Source organism: Struthio camelus, chromosome 15 (assembly GCF_040807025.1).
Source record: "Struthio camelus isolate bStrCam1 chromosome 15, bStrCam1.hap1, whole genome shotgun sequence".
Classification (NCBI taxonomy): Eukaryota; Metazoa; Chordata; class Aves; order Struthioniformes; family Struthionidae; genus Struthio; species Struthio camelus.
The window spans coordinates 190,350-210,970 of record NC_090956.1 but is presented as its reverse complement, the minus strand read 5'-3'; the positions used below and the strand labels follow the sequence as shown (position 1 = coordinate 210,970).

The 20,621-nt window shown below is 38.9% G+C and overlaps 1 protein-coding gene across 14 annotated transcripts in view; it reads left to right on the top strand.

Annotated features, from left to right (window-relative positions):
• The first annotated feature begins 781 nt into the window (after window positions 1-781).
• UNKL (unk like zinc finger) overlaps window positions 782-20,621 on the top strand; it is a 63,382-nt gene continuing 43,542 nt past the window's right edge. For 7 of the 14 annotated variants that reach the window (XM_068908057.1, XM_068908049.1, XM_068908055.1 and 4 more), the window contains exons 1-7: window positions 807-914; window positions 2,792-3,001; window positions 9,988-10,164; window positions 13,652-13,785; window positions 15,787-15,922; window positions 16,619-16,736; window positions 19,866-19,950. In XM_068908057.1, coding sequence (XP_068764158.1) covers window positions 835-914; window positions 2,792-3,001; window positions 9,988-10,164; window positions 13,652-13,785; window positions 15,787-15,922; window positions 16,619-16,736; window positions 19,866-19,950 — 940 coding nt within the window. In that variant the 5' untranslated portion in view covers window positions 807-834. Of the gene's footprint in view, window positions 915-1,410; window positions 1,470-2,791; window positions 3,002-9,987; window positions 10,165-13,651; window positions 13,786-15,786; window positions 15,923-16,618; window positions 16,737-19,865; window positions 19,951-20,621 lie in introns of those variants that run through there. The other 7 variants (XM_068908056.1, XM_068908058.1, XM_068908051.1 and 4 more) reach the window with 4 other exon arrangements.

The window sequence follows — 20,621 nt, the reverse complement described above, 5'->3', positions numbered from 1 at the left end:
CAAATTAAGAGTTAACAGAACTATTGATGTAGAAAGAAGAAGTTTAAAATGTTCTGAAGGAAGAGAACGTGGTCAACTTAGAGCAAACTGAATATTCTAAAAAGGGGAGATGTGATAAACTGGAAAAAAAAAACCCAAACTGCACAGCTCAGAACAAACAACTGAGTGTTAACTGAGGAAGAGAAACATCTGCTACTGGGTAGTCTACTGTAGTGAGCAACTGCAAAATCAGCATCATGTGTTAACCAATAGATTCACTTAATCAATGTATTAACCAAAAGGTTTGTTTAATCAACAATGTTGTAATGCTAGCAAACATATAAAAGAAGGAAATAAAAATCAGCGAGGTCCCTCTCCGGCAGCACCCAGCTCGAGCTGCTTTTCACTGTGAGTCTGACTGTGTTCCTGAGATCCCAAATTTTTATTAAAGTCCCTTTTCACGTGTTGGAAAATTTAAAAACTATTTGCAGCATTTTGTTGTTAAAGAGTTCGAGGCCATCAGCTGTAGATGAATGAACTGAATAAAAACGTCAGAGCTCTCTGAAGTAAGGAGCCATGCGTGCTTTTTTTAAAACACACCTCAAAGAAGTTGGGGGATGCCGGCGTCGTAGTTGCAGACACGTCTCAGGGCGCATCGTGCCCGGCAGCCCGCGGCTCCTCCCGGCCGCGGCGGGGCGGGGCGGGGCGGGGCGGGGCCGGGGCCGGCGGCGGGGCCGGGGCCGAGGCGGGGCCGCGCGGCGAGGGCGGGCGGGGCCGGCGGCGAGGGCGGGCGGGGCCGGCGGCGAGGGCGGGCGGGGCCGGGCCGCGCCTGCGCGCTGCTGCCCGCCGCGGAAGATGCCGTCGGTTTCGAAAGCGGTTTCGCGGGGCGGCGGGCCTGGGGGGTCCCCGCAGACCGAGCAGCCGACGCACTATACGTAGGTACCGCGCCCCGGGGCCGCCCTGCTCAGCAGGCCCCAGCGCCGCGCGGGGAGGTCCCCCGGCCCCGAGCGGAGGGCTCGGCCCTGTGCTGGGCCTGCTCCGCGCGGCCTCCTGCTCTGGCGGCGGGTCTGCGAGGAGACGCCCAGCCCAGCCCGGCCCGGCCTGGCCCTGGCCGCTCCCCCCCCCCTCCCCCGCTCTCCCTTCCCGGTTCCGGTTGCCGCGGAGAGGATCTGCCGGTCGGGCAGCGGCGGCCCAGGCACGGCAGGCTGCAGAGCGCCAGCGCCGACTCTCCACGCCTCCTGGCCGCCCCCGCTGCCCTGTCTGCCTGGGCTGCCCTGTGACTCGCCGACATCCTCCCGCGTCCCCCGAGCTCCCCGCATACGCGTCCTCGTGACGCGCCAGCAGCAGTCGTACTTCTCCAGTGTTGCCTAGCCAGTCTCTGCTCGGGCCTTTGGGACGCTTCTGTGATGCTTCCTGCAGGCCTTCGCACACCAAGAGGCAGATCCCATGTGCTCCCTGTCCTCCTTGCAAGTCTATCCACTTTTTCTCAGGTGTGGTCTATAACATGCATGCAGCCCTCAGCACTGTTGACGCCCCTGTTCTTGTAGGCCCAGATGCTGCCCACAAACGCAGGATAATTTTATCTCTAAACTTTGGCATTCTGTCCCTCCCATCCCCCCATATCACCACTTCTGTAATATCCCATTTCCAGCAGTCTCGGAAAGAGCATATGAATCTAGCCACTTACCTAGATACTGCTACAGTCCTTGCTACAGTCCTTAACATCCAAAATTCTATTCCCAGTTTTTTTCCTTGCAATCCTATATAGTTTTAAAGATTTTTCTCTAAACCTCAGGATATGCTCCATAAATTGGCATATAGGGGATGTAATCACACATAGTTAAGCAATTCAGAATTAAAAGATGCCCCAATATTCCTCTCTCTCATTCTTCTCTTCTCCTACCTGGTCAATCCCCTGTAAACTGCTAGACGTTTCATCCCTTTTGAAGAGCTCTGAGAAGTCTAAGGTTCTTCTGTAAAGCCCTCCCTGCCCTAACCTGTCTGGTCATCTATCCCCCCCAAAATTCATAACTTCAGTGATGTAATGAACTTGTTAAATAGGCTAATAGATGCATAAACTGAAACAGGAAGAAGTGCTGTCTTACGTCCTTTGATAAATGCCACAGTGGTGCCCAGTCTAACGTCATCTTGGTATGCTATGCAAAGAAGTATCAGAGTTCCTGAGTAGCTCCTATGCTGTAGGTCCCAATGAATGAACGCTTTTCTAACATCTGAGTAACCTTCAAAGACCCTAAACTGTCTCAAAAGAAGCACAACAATCCCTAAAATAAGTTTGCTGAAATCTTCTTGTAGCATCTGAAACCTTCTTGAACATCTTTTAACTCTGTGTCCACGCTTTGGGAATATTATGATTAAGGACTAATTTTTAAATCAGATGTGGTACTTAGCTAAAAATAGCCTTTGTAGGACTGTTTTGTATGGTAGCAAGCAATATGAATGCTCATTCAAGTAACTTGTATTTATAGTCTATTTAGTGCTTACTCAGGGAAGAATTCTAAATACTGTAGGTATTTTTTTAATTGATTTGAATTTAGTTCAGTTATATGACATAGTAATATAATTTGTCCAAGTATTTTACTGTGTTTTATTAGTAATGCATCTGTCATTAAAAATGAAGTCAGTTGTATTCGGCAGCTAAGCAGTAAATTGTGGATAGGAACTCAAATTGTATGCAGGTACTTTTGTACAATTTTTCATGGGCTATGCACACTGAATTGTCAAGTGCCCTGTTAATACTGTAAAAAACGTGCCTCCAATAAGATAAACTTGTAACACAGTTTAATTTTTTTAGGTATCTAAAGGAATTTAGGACAGAGCAGTGCCCCCTATTTTTGCAGCACAAGTGTACCCAGCACAGACCATTTACCTGTTTTCATTGGCATTTCCTAAATCAGCGTCGTCGTAGACCTATACGAAGGCGTGATGGGACTTTTAACTACAGTCCAGATGTTTATTGTACAAAATATGATGAGACTACAGGAATCTGCCCAGATGGAGATGAGTAAGTGATTTCTCTCAATCTTAGGAATTTATAATATTATCAATGACATTATGAAAAGATACTAATTTCTCCTTAGAGAGCGAAAATGATTGGTAGATCTTCTGGAGTTTATTTGAGACCCAATTTCTGCAAGTGATTTGCCAATTTTTGGCGTATATGCTGTTATAAAAGCATGTATTTTTTATCTTACCAAAGCTATGATTTTGCATTGTGACTGTTTTTAAAGCATAAAGATAAGAAGATGAGTTTTCAGTTACTGTTGTTCCTGTTGTTGCTGTGTGGGTTTTTTTGGCAGTTGTGCTGCCTTTTTCGCTGGACAACTTTGAAGTTGACCAGTATGTGCAAACTATGTTATATGGGGATGGCTCCAAGTTATTACGTTTCTGTAAGTTTTGTGAAAATGGTGGCTAGATAGACCAAAATGACCATTTTATGATACTTCCAGTGAGAAAAAGTAAAGGAAGGAGGTCACTCTTAACTCGCTGGCTAGCCAGTTGGTATTTGTACCTCTATGGACTAGTAACAGCACATGTTGTCTGTCATCTAGACAAAGGCTACAGAAGGTCTCCAGTAAACATGGGGAGGGGTAGAGGCTTTGTGGAAATGAGAATAAGCAAATAGTATGGTGTGTCAGGCAAGCAGGCAGGCATATAGAGTTGCTGGGCATATTGTGGTTCATATGTCCTAGTGTAGCTAGCTTCGTTTGCAGTGATGGAAGCAAGAGGGACTTCTGACAAAGATTTGTAGAGAAACAGACAGGTAGCATGTAGTTCTGCTAGTCACCTTTTTTAAAAAATGGAAGATAAATTATTTTTATTACTGTAATGTTTAGCTGCACTTGTCATGGATCAGTATCTTTTGTGTTAGATGTTGTAGTCACAGAAGAAAAAGATGCATTTTTCCCAGAGGATTTGCAATCTAAACAAAGGAGATAACAAGAGAAGGTAAACAAATGCGATAGGCAGTGTGACAATATTGGGTACCATGCCTAAGTAATATAGACAGCAAAAAATATCTACGAGGGATGATTTACAAGAGAATAAAGTACCTTTTCAGATGTTTGTAAAGCACTCCTGCCAACCCCAGGGGCAGCATGGGCAATTACTGTTTTAAAATCAGCAAGAGAATAATGGACGCTTGTGCATGGATTGACTGTGGACAAAAACTGACCTTTAATTATTGAGTGGTAGATAGATAGAAAGATGCTAAAGGAGGAAAAAGGAAGCAATGTTTTGAAAGGATATTAGCTGGGCAAGATTGTATTTGTTAGAAGCAAAGAACAGGAGGTTTCAACAACCTGAGATGTGAGATAGGAACCTGAACGGTCTTTGTGCTGTGATTAGGTTGGAAAGGCTGTATCCTACAGTTGCTGAAGACTGCTCCCAGGTTATGAGCCTAAATGACAAACAGGATGATGATGATATCTGGCATAGTGGTAGTGCTACTTGCCAGAAATGAGATTGGTAGTGAGACTCAGGCCTCTGTTTTAGCATGCTGTACTTGCAGTTTGAATTAAGCGGATAGATTTGTGAGTTATCAGCAAGAGATGGTGGTTGTGAAGTTTGTATTTTGCAGTGAAATCGCCCATATGTAGAAGAGCAGAGACCAAGGTTAGAGTTCTGTGAGGCCCCTCACAAAAGGCCACAAGAGAATGTGGATGTTAAAAGATACATTGATTGAGAGGAAAATGAGACCATAACTGAGTTCCCTTAAACAAAGGAGAACGGTGTTTCAAGAGGAGAAACAGCAAGTAGATGAAAGCAGCCAGTGAATTAAGGAAGTGAAGATAGAATTAAATAAAGAAAATGAAGATAGAATCCTGTTGCTGTGATTAAGTTATAAAATAAGGTTATTGGAGACAGTCGTGAGAGAAGTTTCAGCTGGACTGTGGAAGCCTTAATTTTAGATTTGATCCTGAGTAGAGCTTGAGGCTAGGAGAATAAAAGGCATATAGAGCAAATAGTTGGGAAAGGCAAGAGAAGTCAAAGGTAACGTTCTTAAAGATAGAAGACACTAAAGCATGCCTGCAGTAGCAGAAGAGAAAAAAACAGAGGAAAGCACCAACATTTCTGAGGACATGCCTACAGAGTGGCTGCATTCTTGTTTCAAAACTCAGCAAAAGAATGCTGTTTTGCCATTGTTTTTTCTTCTGCCTAAAATTTAGCCTTTTATTTGGAGCAACTCCAAATTCTTATAGATAGGTCAGCAACAGTAGTGGCAGGATACCTTTGTTTTAAGCTATCTGTGTGCATGCTTATGCCTTTTTGACGTTTAGGTATGTCTCTCTTTCCCTGTTCTTTTCACCTGAATACACAGTTAGGTCAAAGCAGGCGTGAGTTGCTAGAGAACTAACAGAAACATAAAATGATGACACCCATAATTGTTCTCAGGAACATACTTTCAGGAGAGTTAAAGTAGAAATTGCTGGTTTCACCCAGGCTTGACTGTAATATTTCTTCCTAAAATTCAACTTGGAAAGAAAGGAGGCCTGAAATTTTAGATCACAGAATAGTTGAGGTTGGAAGGGGCCTGTGGAGATCATCCGGTCCAACCTCCCTGGCCAAGCAGGGTGAGCTAGAGCAGGTTTTTGAACCATTATAGTCAACTGATATGTCAGATTGTAAAAGAGAAGATTATTCTGGATGTAATATTGGCATCTGTTTTGTAACACTGCTCTAAGTGAAAGAATTAGAGAAGTCTGTTATGGAAGAGCAACTAGAGTGATCACAGGAAAAAATGTCAGTGCCTCAAGACTAAACAGAAGTAGAGGTATGTAATTGTTTTCGTATACTTAAGAACTTAAAATTACCCTTTAAACTGGATTTTTTTTTATTCTTAAAGAATACCTCTGGAATATTTATGACATTGTGAATTAAAAAAGAGACAGAAGGTAACATGCTTTCCGCTTATCAGTTATTCTTTTAAGATTTTGTGAACATATGTTCTGTTTCACAATATATCCATCTAATTACTTTGAATATTATATTGCCAGTTTTACTTTGTGAGATGCAGATGCAGAAAACAGAGCTGATTTCAATTTTAAAACGCTATATCTCCATTATATAAGTTAATACAACTTAAAGTTAATACAACTTAACAAAACTGAATACAGTTCATTCACTGATTCATGGTTAGTAGGTTAGTATTCAGTATAATTCTTTTAAGGTGGGAGGTGAAATAGAGTTGTTATTCTACCTGGGAAACAATTTGTTTTCTTCTACCTTTTTTTGTTTTTTTAAATTTTCTCCTGGGAATAAATGATGTTTGAACAGCCTAAGTACCAAAGTATGGCACGTAAGAGCAAGTTTATCAGTTTGCAGCCATGTGCTCAGATGATAATTAAAATCTACCTTTTAAAATCAAAATACTAGTCCTTTTAAAGCTATGTATTACGGTGGTTTATTCTCCATTAAAATATTTCGTTAATAACCTGAAGCTAAGATAGAACATCCTTATAGTTCATTAAACATTGAGTTGAACCTCAGTTCTCTCCATGCATTGGCTTAGTTTGATACTAAATGTGAGTAAGTACCACCTGCTTTTATTAGGGGTTTTTGACTTTCTGACTAATTGTCCTAGGATGAACAACAGCTGATCACCAAGGTGTCAGTGGTTAATAGCGTGTTAGTATGGTATCATATAACATACATGTCCAAAATAGATAAATCATTGTTTTTACTGTATGAGCTTTGCATGTTCTTTAGTCCCTCTGAGTCACCTTGTATAATTAGATCTTATCTAGTTCTTTACAAATCTTAGATAAAGTTCAGATAACAAAGTGTTCAGTCACATTGTGTAGCCTCATTAAAGCACTCCATTAGCGTCTGAAGGAGGACTTCCCCTGTTATGGGAGTCTTAAGCAAAATGTGCAGTGGGAAAGTTCCCTTTTCAGTAAAAGTATCATGTCTCAGGCCAAACAAACCTAGGGTTAGTTTAGCAGAAATTACAGTTGTATAACACAATTTATATTTCCCAGTTTGTCTTTAGAATCCATTTTGTCTTTTTGTGGGAAAACTGTGACCTGAGTATCTCTCCCTCTCTCACATGGCGTACAACAAATGGTGCTTAGCTTGTCTGACAAGCTGTATCCGTATTCTATTGCATTCTCTTTTCTTCCTTTTTTAAACAGTCATTTGAAAATAATTGAAGACATTAACATTTCCTTGAGACTTCCACTGATAATGTGATGTCTCTGGGGAAAACATCCAGATATTTCAGCACAAATGCTTGGCCTCTGCTAAGGGACCATGGACTTAAAGACAGGCAGTGAGATATAAACACCTGTATACTTCTTGCATGGGAGATAAGTTCAGATGTTTAATTCTTGTTTCCAACAGGAACTAGCAAACTTAAGTAGATGGAAATGCAGGCATGAACATTATGCATAAGAATATGACAGTGTGTTCATATGTGTAAATGAGTGAGAGATCTGCTAGTCTGCTTTTCCATTTAGCCCCTGTACAAATTGTGCCTGTGGCAGGAGGGTCAGCAATAAGTAGAATATTCTCAGATTGCAATTCATTTTGTTTAGAGTTCTGTACAGGACCAGTGCTGGCAAAAGTATCTGAGGGACTTTTGTGGGTTTTCTCTTTTTCTCTTTAGCAATTCTAGCAGAATAGGAGGGCTGCATCAGTGCTACTCATATATTACAAAGCATTTCTCACGCCGTTCCACTGAGGCACCAAAGCAAGTCCAACAAAGATTGCATCCTGTCTGTCTTTTCATGTAGAACCAAGAGGTGTGGATAAAATACTTTCAAATCCTAGTTTTAGACTGTGCTTCATCTTAGGCTGACAAAATGAGATAAAACACTGAACTTGGTACGTGTTACCTTCCAACTAATTAATTTTGTTGAGATCTAAAGAGACATAGGTACAAATCCCATAGGTGCACCCTCAGCAAGTTTGCTGATGATACTAAACTGGGGGGAGTGGCTGACACACCAGAAGACTGTGCTGCCATTCCGAGGGACCTGGACAGGCTGGAGAGCTGGGCAGAGAGGAACCTCCTGAGGTTCAACAAAGTTCAACAAGTGCAAGGTCCTGCACCTAGGCAGGAATAATCCCATGCAGCAGTACAGGCTGGGGGTTGACCTGCTGGAAAGTAGCTCTGCCGAGAAGGACCTACCTGGGAGTGCTGGTGGACAACAAGTTAAGCGTGTGTGCCCTTGTGGCCAGGAGGGCCAATGGTCTCCTGGGGTGCGTTAGGCAGAGTGTCGCCAGCAGGTCAAGGGAGGTGATCCTGCCCCTCTACTCAGCCCTGGGGAGGCCTCCCCTGGAGTACTGTGTCCAATTCTGGGCTCCCCAGTCCAAGAGAGACATGGCACTCCTGGAGAGAGTCCAGCGGAGGGCTACAAAGATGATGAGGGGACTGGAGCATCTCTCCTGTGAAGAAAGACTGCGAGAGCTGGGCCTGTTCAGCCTGGAGAAGAGAAGACTGAGAGGTGATCTGATCAACGTGTACAAGTATCTGAAGGGGGAGTGTCAAGAGGATGAGGCCGGTCTCTTCTCCGTGGTGCCCAGCAACAGGACAAGAGGCAGTGGGCAGAAACTGGAACACAGGAAGTTCCACCTAAACCTGAGAAAAACTTCTTCACTGTGCGGGTGACAGAGCATTGGAACAGGTTGCCCAGAGAGGTAGTGGAGTCTCCTTCGCTGGAGATATTCAAAACCCGCCTGGACGCGATCCTGTGCAATGTGCTCTAGATGACCCTGCTTGAGCAGGGAGGTTGGACTAGATGATCTCCAGAGGTCCCTTCCAACCTAAACGATTCTGTGATTTTGTGAAATCACTAGCTGCGGTCCATTTATCTTTTTTAAGAGAATGCTGTTTTTAAATTCCTAAAAGGAAGCAACTTGACTCTCAGAAAACATGAAGAGTATCAATTCCTGGAAGTCAGCGCAAGCCACAGGAACTAGCAAACTTAAGTAGATGGCTAGCACAGAAGGAACAGCAGATCTTTTTGTTTTAAGTATATAAATGTTTTACAAATATTTGCGAATGTTTGCAAATATTTTTTGATTTATTTACTCTAGTTTCTAACTAATCTTTTTAGAATGTGATAAATAAAGGTTAAGCCAACATCAGTTCTTCTGAGGGTTAAACTCTGCTTAGTACTTCACCATTCTCCCTCCATTCAAAATCACTTATTTCTATGGGACTTGCCACTTGTTATTCTGTACCACACTCCGAGACTTTTAATGCAGCTGCTTTTTACTTTGGGATGGAAGAGAGCAGTCTTTGGAGATTTATATTTTTTCAAACCCAGTAGAGATCAACATTAATCACACTGAAATAGATTGTGGGAGAACGGGCATGACTGTGTATATTTTCTGTGATTTTTTTCATTTGTTTACTACTTTTGTAGTTGTTGAAACTGTAATCCATACATGATGCTAGCCATTTTAGTGTACAGACCTTAACTCAATGCATGTCTACAGAGATGTATTGCGGATAAAGAAGTTGTTCTCTTCCTTTTAACAGTGAGATTTTTTTTAGATTTCCTCTCAGGTTGTTCAAGGAGATTCCTGCCTACAAAGAGCAGGCAAAAAGCAACAACACTGTACTTCACGTACCCCTTGATTTTATGTGACTATAACAATCTTTAAAAAAACTAAAAAACAATTTTCTTATACCACTTAGTGAGGAAATGAAGTGAGCCTGTATAAGTACAGAAGATGTTATTCCTTAGTGCAAATGCTGCTGCTTGCTTACTGGAGTGCTTACTAGTTTTATTAATAATATCTTTGTGAACCACTTTGCTATAAATTCTTTTAACTTTTGCAGAGAATAATAAATAGGTTAAGATTTTTCATTTTGAAGTTGTACTGCAATGGTAATACGTTTCGGACGATTTCTATGTGAAGAATTCTGCCCATTATTTGTTAGAAGTTCAATAATAAGAAGAGTGATAGCATAATTCAGAGCTAAACGCTTAAAAACAAAACTCAAAGGAATAATCTAACTTTTATCTTTCTATTGTATAGTTGCCCTTACCTGCATCGAACAACAGGAGATACAGAAAGGAAGTATCATCTCAGATATTACAAGACTGGAACATGCATTCATGAAACAGATGCCCGGGGTCACTGTGTGAAGAATGGACTTCACTGTGCCTTTGCTCATGGGCCACATGACCTTAGACCACCAGTATATGACATAAGGTAGTTGTGTTTCAAATTCTTCAGCCTAGTTAGCAGGAAGTACCACATGTCTGTTATCACCTCATACCAGAAAATGTGGTATGTTTTGCAGTGAAAAATAGAATATACTTTATGTTATAACTGTAAATATAAGAATATATTACAAATACACAAATTACAAATACACAAACACTGGGAAATACAAATACTAAGGTTTTGTCACTTGCAGTTTCAGGAGCCGTATATGTCGTTCTCAAGACTGATGAAAGACCATCTGCCTTTTGTCGTTTATGCCTCGTAAATTTTCTTGAAGTGTTTACATTCAGAAAATAATAATTTTTCTGCCATCTTTCAGCATCTCAGCTCCTGTGTGACATTTTGCTTGCTGCGTTTGCACTTTTGTTTGAATTTTGCTGTGCTTTTCCACGTGTAAGAAACCAGTATTATTGTCTGTCTTTCTAACATATGAGCAAGCTACCATAAAAAGAAGATGCTTTGTGAATCAAGGTAGTGGTAGGGATGAGTGTTAGTTGTGACTGAGGCTTGGGAAATAAGCATATTGTCGTGAGGTATTATAGTTGGGTGAAAGAGGAGATCCTGTTACAGAAAGTGATCTGTATACTCTTGCTAGGAATGGGTAGCAATTCCCAGAGAACTTTGAGGCCTTGGAGGGTGACGAGCATCTGACTGGAGGCTGGAAGAGCATTCTGGGGAAGTATCCCTATATACTTGCCCTGTTATTATACTGTTCCCTAGGCATCAGCTATTGGCCACTGTTGGAGACACGATTCCAGGCTAGATGAACCTTTGAACTGAGCTGGTATGGCTGTATGTTACGTTCTCTCTTGTGTTATCCTGTGTTCCCTACCATCTATTAGAGCATCGTAGCTCTCCCTGCAACCTAACCTTTACCACAATTATTTTAGTATAGTTAGCACCTTTTCAGTAGTTTCACAGTTATTTCATGTAAAATTCATATTTTGCCACAGAATTCACTGCTGTATTGTGTGGTCATGTACTATTTAGTTATATATAGCTTTTATTTCCAAGAGATGTTCCTCAGTCAGATAGCTGACGCTTCTTCTATAAGACATCTGCCCATTTCCTTTTTCTTCTTCTTTTTTTTTTTTTTTTTAAACTTTCCTCATTTAACATATGCAGTATGATGCCATGTTAGTCCGAATACAGAATACTCAGTATCTTTGTAATCTTTCTTGCTGTGTTAGAATGGGGAACCAATATATAGCGATACTGAAGAAAAAAAACTTAGAAAAGTAATGCGTGGATTGGATTTGAAGCTTGAGTAAGATGCCTTAAAAATTGATTTTTTTTCCCAAGCATGTTGAGCATGATCTCTAATAAAGTTGTAAACTCCCTGTGATTCTAAAAATGTATCAAATTGTACAGATCAAAGAAGACAATACAGTTAATGACCAACTTCTATTTGTAAGTAATTTGTAACATTAAAACTTTGAAGAGTTTTAGGAGAGAACTGACCTGCTGACCTTAATAATTCTGAGAAGAAAAAACACAAGTTGCTAGATGTTGTCTAACATACCTTTAGCAGATAGAATCATGATGCTTATTAGTAAAGATCTTCTCAAGTTCAGAAATATTTCTGGCGTAGCCCAGTTTTCATTGCTTGGAGTTAAGAGTACTAAATCCTAGGAAAGAGATGTCAACGCTTGAGCCAGATATAATGTGCTCCTGTTTCCTCTGTAGGTAAAGCAGCCCTGAGAGGTCTGAACAGCCCATGAGCCCTAGCACTAGCCTTATGAAAAGAAACCATAAAAGGTGAATTTGGCCATGTAGTGTGTTCCTTTCTTAGTCACCAGAGGAGTGTGACCAGTTATCAAACTCTGTTCTCTAAATATGTTTTAATACGTTAGGCTGTTCTTTACTGGTGACTGGCTGCATATAAAGCATCAGGAGGAACTGAAGACACTCATGGTAGGAATCCCGTTCAATGGCTAGAACCTACAAATAGGCTGCCCCAGACTTTGATGTTTGTGAAAACCAGTTGTATGCCATTGCTGTGAAACTCTTCCTCTAATTTCAGACACCCAGCATTCTTCAGGAAGTCCAAGCAAACAGAGGAAATGTTTTCCTTGAGGAGAATGTGGTCTTTTTGCTCTAAAATGGCCACAGATCTTAGGGTTTCTTCACTGTAAGGAAGGAACAGAGAAACAGCAGGATAATCACTGATGCAGACGTTAACTTTATTCCTGTTAAGAGCCTTGTCCTTCTGCACATCCACCTAAAAGAAAACACTACCTGTTTTCATTCTCGTTGCCTGCTCCTTTTTTGTATTTAGAGAAGAAAGATTTTGACAGTTTGAAAGCTTTTGGAGTTGGCTTCGGACCTTTCTTTCCCCTTTCACATTTTCTTTCAAAGGGGAATACTTGGGGGTCTGGGAAGTCCTTGAAATGGTATGTAAATGATATCACAACTAGTTATGTTATAAAGCACCACACCTTCCAAATTCCTATTCAGAGATCCTTCTCTGAGTAAGGGTATTTTGGAATAGGAGGTAAGCTCCTTAAATATTTCTGTCTAGCAGTGCCATATGAAGATGGAGGCTTTTGGTTATGATGAGGAAAGAATATTATAGATCCATCCCTTGTATTTGATTCTTCAACATGTTTTTCCATTTCTTCAAAGTCTTCCTAATATAATTATGTTACAGTATTATAATTTTCCTTTGAATCCTTTGTATTAGTTTGCCATTGTTGAGCCTCTGTACAGCTTGATTTTGTGAGAGTGGTGTAATGAAATTATCTCAGGTTTTTGGTAGTGTTTTCAGCACAAGATCTTTCAGTTTGTTAGTGGTCTTTCACCAAGATCGTGGTTGTTTACTTGCAGTGAAGTTGTAAATATTTGCAGAGGAGCTATTCCTTTTCTTCATAATAGTTATTCTCAGTTACTAGGTCTCGTGAACATCTTGACAAACTTTTCTAGCAAAATTGTACTGTGAGCCAAAAGTAGTCTCTCATTCACTTTTCTATGACTCAATAGATTCATTTTATATCTCCTTTCAGGCATCCCTTTTCCAAGGTGAAGAGTGCTAAGCCATTTAATTCTCCCTCACAGAGGAGTTATTCTGTATTTCTGATCACTCTTTATTGCTCTTTGTACCTTTATTAGTTCTACTGTGTTCGATGTGCAAGGGGAATTCCAGAAATTAATAACACATTCAAGATGTCAACACACCAGCATGCAGAGGTGCAGATGGGCATTGCTGGTACAAGCACTGGTGGTGTACATAATGCCAGTATCCCTTCCTGTGTTCCCTTTGATTTGTATGACATGGTTATTCCATGGGATTTGTTAGCCAGCTTCAACACAAGTAACAGTTTGAAATACAATTTTTTTTTTCTCCAATCTAGGCTTATTAAGACCTGGATTAAATGATAAAATTTGGATAAAGTAGGACAGGATCTTACCTGTGGCGGGGATGGTTAATGTAGCTATAGAGTTTAATAGTGTTATTTTCTTTTTCCTGTTCCAGAGAACTTCAGGCACAGGAAACCTTACAGAATGGGCAGCAAGGATGCAATGAAGGCATTCCAGATCTACAACCAGGAATTTTAGCAAGCCAAGCAATGATTGAGAAAATCCTTAGTGAAGATCCAAGGTGGCAGGGTAAGGTTATATAAGTCTGTCTCCTTTCTCTGTTTCTCTTTTGGTGTATAATCCAACTTGCTGATCCTGTGTCTTCCACTGTTCAAAAGGCTTTTTTTTTAACAGAGTAAAGAATGAGTTTATATAAGGGATACCAATGCTTGTGAACAGGATGTACAGTCCAGCACATTTATACTCAGATTGCATACTGAAAATGTTTTGTTTTGAAAATGTTTGGTGAATCTTTTTTCATGTACTTTATACAAGTGTTGCTAGACTGTGTCAATTGATTAAATGTGATTAAAAGTCAGGGGGGGTTCTGTCTTGTGCTAAGAAATGATAATGATTAGAATCTTCATTTTTTAATGGACAGTTGTTCTTTGCTAAACTAGTTCCTAAACTAACTAGTTCCTAAACTAACATGAATGAAGTAGAATATTAACTGGAATATTTAAGTAGATTATTGAGATGTGAGAATGTCTTGAAAGCATTATATCTGATCACTTAAAGTAAATCCAGTTATACTGGTTTTCTTTAGGCTTTAAAATTTGGTTCTAATTTTCCTGATTTAGACTTCCTTATTACATAGACACAAATGTTAATATCAATGGAATGTTATTAGAGCTCTTGCCCAAATTTTGCTTTAGAAGAGACTGCAGGGTACAGTTGCTTTCAAAAATTCATGTGGGGACAATAACACAGGAAAAGGGTCAGAGTGAAGATTCTGTCTCTAAGGAATGCAAAGGATTCAAGGGAGTTAAAAGATTTAAAAAAATACAGTGGAGGCAAGGATTATAAAATTAAATCTACTAGAGGATGAGTTCCAAGCGTTGAAGTATAAGTAACTGACAGCACTTGATTGTCAGCTCTAGATCAAAAAATATTGGGTGCTCAAAGTAAGAAGACAACAAAATTGACAAACCACAAACATTTTTATTGCATTTCTTGCACTGTGGTGGGTCGATGTTATATGACAATGTACAGCTTCTGTCAATACTTTGAAGTATGGCAGGATTGAACGTAATTGCTGGGGATTGAAACTACTGATATAGCTGGTGGTTTCAGCCTTATTTTCCTAAGTTTTTACTGAAACCATTGAAAAGGACTGAACAAATAATATATCTTGTGTGAAACGTTAATTAATAATCGTTCCTATTTAAAAGTGCGTCATTAATGAGTCTGAGAATGGGCTTTCAGCTAGTTTTCCACAAGTCCTACAGGAGTCTTACTATATTCTGTAGTTTTTATTTGAGAGCTCAGGTTAAAAGGTTTGTTAAAGTTTGTTAAAGTTAAGATATATGACATCAACTGCTTCTGTCTTGCCTCCGTTTATTGTCCTGCCTTTGGAAGTTAGATTGGTTTGACATCATTCGCTCTTCATAAACTAATTCTGGCCATTAGCTAAATTTTACCTTTTAATTTATTTATTTACTTCATTTTTCTTCTGAATTTTTCTGTTTCTAGACAGAACCCCATTTGTCATTTCCTGTTTCCTTCTTCCTGGAATCAAAGATTTAGAGACAAATTTACATTTAGAGCAACGGTGGAAGAGAGGCTCTAGAATTTGTCCAGCAAGATCTTACTGGAGGTCCTTAACATGAAAGCAATTTTGGTGAAATAAGGATTATCAGCACTAGCTTAAGAGAAATCTAGATATAAAATTTTCTAATGTTTCAGTGGTTTTTTTTACTAAAACAAATAACATAGTTTCAGGTATTCATTTTCAAAATGTTAAATGCGTATAATAAGAATTTCTGGCAATTTCCTCTACTACTGGATTGCTAGTTCTTTATTTGTGTACTATTGCTATTGAGTGTAAATGTGATGAAGATTGCTTTGCATGTATGTATGTTAGACTGTTTTATTGCAAAAAATTCAGGTCTCAGTCTAAGCTTGTAAGAATGAAGGGATCTGTGAATCGTGATTTTTATGCCGAAAGCAGCGAAATACCTAATCTCACTAAAAGTACTTTGAATGTAAAATGTAAATACTCATTTCTATTCGTTGCTGATCTGTTTACAGACACAAATTTTGTATTAGCTGGCTACAAGACGGAACAATGTACCAAGCCACCCAGACTCTGCCGCCAGGGTTATGCATGTCCTCACTATCACAACAGTCGAGATAGAAGACGAAATCCCAGAAAATTCAAATACAGGTATATAAATAAATATTAAGAATTGACTCTTGGGTCAGTTAGACAATTGTTAATGGAGTGAGCTGTTGCATTCTTCTGTAATACAACTGGATATTCCTAAAGGAATAAAAATACATTTTTTTAATAGCCTTACTAAAACTTTTTTGGGAAACAAAGCATCTGTCCTGAAGAGGAGAACTAGGAAACTGTAGTGAAAATATCCTTCTTCCCTGTGAAGAATGAAAACAATTTCTGCGTTTCTTAGTAAAATTTTGGAATCTGTAGGTCGTATCTTCCTTGTTATAAAAGGATCGGTTCTAATTTCTGGCTTTATTTTTATTTTTTCCTATAGTTTTCCATTCCTGAGCAACAATTTTAGGACCAGAATTTAATGCATGCTGTCTGTCATTTAGTTTGGGAATGAACCCATGGTGTCTTCATTGTTTTTGTTTTCTCTGTGCCATGGTATAAGGTTTACAATTGATGGGCTTTGCTTGACAGTCTCAGGACTGTGAATAACTGTCACCAGACAGAAGGAAGGTAGAATTCTGCTAGCTCATCCTTCTGTCAAAGAATTTCCAAAAAATCAGGGCCTCTCAGAATTTGCTAACTTTTTAGATCCCAGAGGAGCTAAGACTCTGAGATGTAGTGAGAAGTTCTTTGAGACTTCTGCTAGGAAGTAGATACAAATGTGCTCTGGGCATCACTTTTTTCTAGGTCCACTCCTTGCCCCAATGTAAAACATGCAGATGAATGGGGTGAACCTTCAAGGTGTGAAAGTGGGGATAGCTGTCAATATTGTCATTCTCGTACAGAGCAACAGTTCCATCCTGAGGTGAGAACTATGTTTCTACTTATTTTTAGTGATTCAAAATTTATTATAGATTAGGTTATTGATTAAAGATATTATTTATGTAAAAATGTGTGACATTTGGAGAGAAAATTCATACAGCACTTCCAGTAGTTGAGGTGTTCACTTGATCAAATAAAATTTGCTAAAAAATTATTTGTGCTGCTGTGGTTTCCACTGATAGGAATTTTATTGCACTGCTTATGAAAAATGAATTAACTTAATAAAATTTGACATAATAGTTTGATGCCTTTAATCCAATAGTTGGATTGACTTTTCACATGATTCATGTGAAAATTCTTTTCTCATGTTGATTGTCCAAATATAAGATTTGGGTTTAAATAAACATATTCTGTTTTTTACCTAACTTCTTGGATCAGCAATAAAGTCACAGTAGTGGTTGCATTTAATCAATAACTCGGGGTAAATTTCTATTCTAAGTACAAAAAAGAAAACTTTATTGCAAATAATTGAGCGATACTGAATAGGTCTGTAGGTGTTGGACATAGCAGAAAACTTTCATAGTGTCTGAATAAGGCACTCAAGAAAGACAAGGTGATTTTAGAGTCCTCCATAGACAAAGTCATTGTAACTTTGTCAAGTGTTTGAATATAACAGTGAAAAGTTAGGGAAGAGAGCAGTGCCATGATCTTCATTATCTGAATTAAAGATTTCTTTTCATGTCCTATATTGAAGTCCTTATTAGAAGGACTGCATTTCCATTTTATAGAAAATCTTTGATTTGTCAAAGTTACATGGTGTCAGCTATTCTATACCTTTGCCAAATGTGCTTTTAATTTTATCCCATTTCTTTCTATCTTTAGTCTAAATTATGACACAGAGGATATTAGTGGGCCTGTAGCGGCCTGAATCAGCTCTTTCTGTTCTTCTCAAACATATATATGCTGTACGTATTATACCTCAGTCATATGTGCTACTTCCAATGTGACAGGTTTATTAAAACTACTTGCCAACTGCATTAGTGTTATATGCCAGTTCTTTAAAAATCCTGAGGTGACAATTTCCTAATTCATTTCCTCTCCCTGAACTGAAGGCAGTTTTGCTCCTACATTAGCTGTAGTCATCTCTGTCTGCTCATTTCTATTAGCTGTGCTATCTTTGTTGTAGTGTTGAACATAATTCTTACTGGGAATCGAAATAGTTGGTGGGGATATGGCTGTTTATCTCCACTAATTTTAGCTTTAGCATTTAATTTCACAGAAATTAGCAGCATGCCTCCCCTGAAAGGAGGAGTTTTTATTCAGCTTCATTCCCCTGCTTTGCTCCAGCTCTGGTTTTCATCCAGTTTGTATGCTTAGAATGGAAATTCCATACAGCTTTTGCACCTTTGATTTGAGGATTCAAAATGCCCATTTTATTCAGTTCATAATGGGATTCAGTCTACCTGATGATGGTAACCAGTTGCCTTCCTTCCTCAGTCTGCTCATTCGAAATCAAGAACATTGGTACAGCCTTATTTTTATATGTCCTTTAATTTAAGTTGAATTCATAACCACTTTATCAAACATTATCTTCTCTTATGGGGTGTTTTCATGTCCTCACTTTTTACCAAATTCAGATAAAGAATATTGTCATTGCCTCTTTGCTCAGTGACTATTGCAGAAATTGCAGAAATCTCTTGCCTATCAAATTCAGGAATGGCTGGATTCTACTCTTAATAAATAGCAGCTTTGTTCTTGTCTATAGCTGGAAAGTTAGTCTTCCATAATGATTTGGTTCTTCGAGTTAGCTGTCTGTCTGTCGTATTACTGGGCATGTGTCCCTCTCTAGATTGGTTCTTGGAGGTGTATACTGGACTGTCAGCTCTGCCTCGATAGTATTTTTATTTTATCTATATTATCAGTTCCTCTAGCTGTGGAATTTACCAGAAGGCACTCCACACCATTTGTGTAGTTCGTAGGATCAGGAAGGATATTTTGTGAGGCTAGGACCACAAACCAAAATTGAACTTCCAATTACAAATGTTTTGTTGAAACCACTGGAAGTCAGTGCTTCTCATTTTTTTTCTCCTGCGTCATAAGCGTGACGTATACAGCAGTGAGGTTTTATATTTAACAATCATCATAGAGCAAGGGAAGAAAAGAGGACTGGCTCAGCTTCATTTCCTGGTTCAGGTATGGTATCCACAAATGTTCCCAGTGAGACTGGTGGAAAGGTGCAAAGATCAGTCCCCCTGTTTCATTTGAAAAGTATATCATTTTGATGGATACTTCTGTGTAGCGTGGATGTGTTGTCTCTTTTGCAGTGTTCAAGGAAAAATAAATTATTTATAGAATGATTAGCATCAGTAACAATTCTGTGATTTAGTATCTTGCTCTGGTTTGTTGGCCGATCTTTGGGTTGTTATGCATGAACTAGCAGTGAATATAGCAACTAAAATTTCAACCTGAATTCAAAATTATTTCTCAATCGCAAGATACTTAAAGTGCTCTAAAATAAAGAGCTTACAGAACTAGTTTTTGATTTTGAATGAATTGTTTCATTTTGCATGTTTGCTCTAAGGCAGAAGTCCAAGAAAAACATTTTCTTTACACAACCTATGCAGAAGTGTCAAAGAAGTGTCATTCTGGACTGAGAAACTTTATTTATCGAGCCATGAATCCCTCAACTGACTCTGAGAGCCAAAGACCGCAATACCAAGGTTTGGGGAATAAAAAAGATCCCTGTACTATTTGCCATAGACTTGCCAATCCACAGAATTAAATTTTCAAAAGTCTATGGCTTTTAAATAGATTCTTAATAGTGTTCTTACATGACAGTAGGTCAGCCCTTCCTACCAACCTTGTGAGATACAAGATCAGCAGTTTCTGTACCACATAGAAAACTAAAGCAGTTTAAATACTGCTTTTCTGAAATATTATCGTTAATATCTATTGTTACAAAGAAGAGAGTTAAGATTCTCTTCTCTTAAAAAAAGATTCTACTCTTCTATTTGATTTTTTTAAAATTATCAGAAGAACTGAATTTTCTGAGAAAACCTTGTAATATGTAGCGTTATTAAGTATTTTTCCTTTAAAGTTTTTAAAATTTTCTAACTATTTTGCTTTTATGTAACAAATACATTTAGGTTAACCACCCTTCTGTTTTGTTTAGATTTATAAATCTACAAAGTGCAATGACATGCGCCAAACAGGTTACTGTCCACGTGGTCCATTTTGCGCGTTTGCCCATGTCAAAAGTAAGTAAGAGAACTGTTATTTTGTATCAGTGTTCATAAAAGTGCACCCTCATTTCTAAGCATCAGTAACACAAGCAACTTAAAATCATTAATTTTAATGCATAGAAGGTATTAGATGTCAGCTGTTTTTAGAAACTCATTCCGTGGTTTCCTATACAGAATATTAGTATGGGAGCTTGCTGCTTTTTCATAGAATTTGCAGCAGCGTTAAAAATGGAAATTGCTTTTCCTTGCAAATGCAGTCTCTCCCTGTAACTTTTCGGGTTTGATTTGGCAAATTTGTACAGACATGCTTCACTTTTATAAACATACTATTAGCTGTCCTATTGAAACTTATAGGATACTTTTCATCCAAAAGTGCTTGCAAGTATTTGCAGGACTAGGGCTTTAGTTACTCTGAAAAAGAACTCAAAGAACATAATGTCAGGTCTCTTGCTCTTTCCTCTATAACTGTCTTACATTTTCACTGTACTCAAGCTGTTATACCCAAAGGGAAGAGGGACCATTTTTTTCCAAGAGAACACTGAGTTCTTCAGTATTCATCTATGCAGATTTGTTCTGGGTATCCATCATCATATATTTTCTAATAGTAGCGTCAGTTTTGGCTACCCCTACACCCTTCCTGCTCTCCAGAATGTAAAGTGTGGAGTTGTTACAACAACTATTCATGC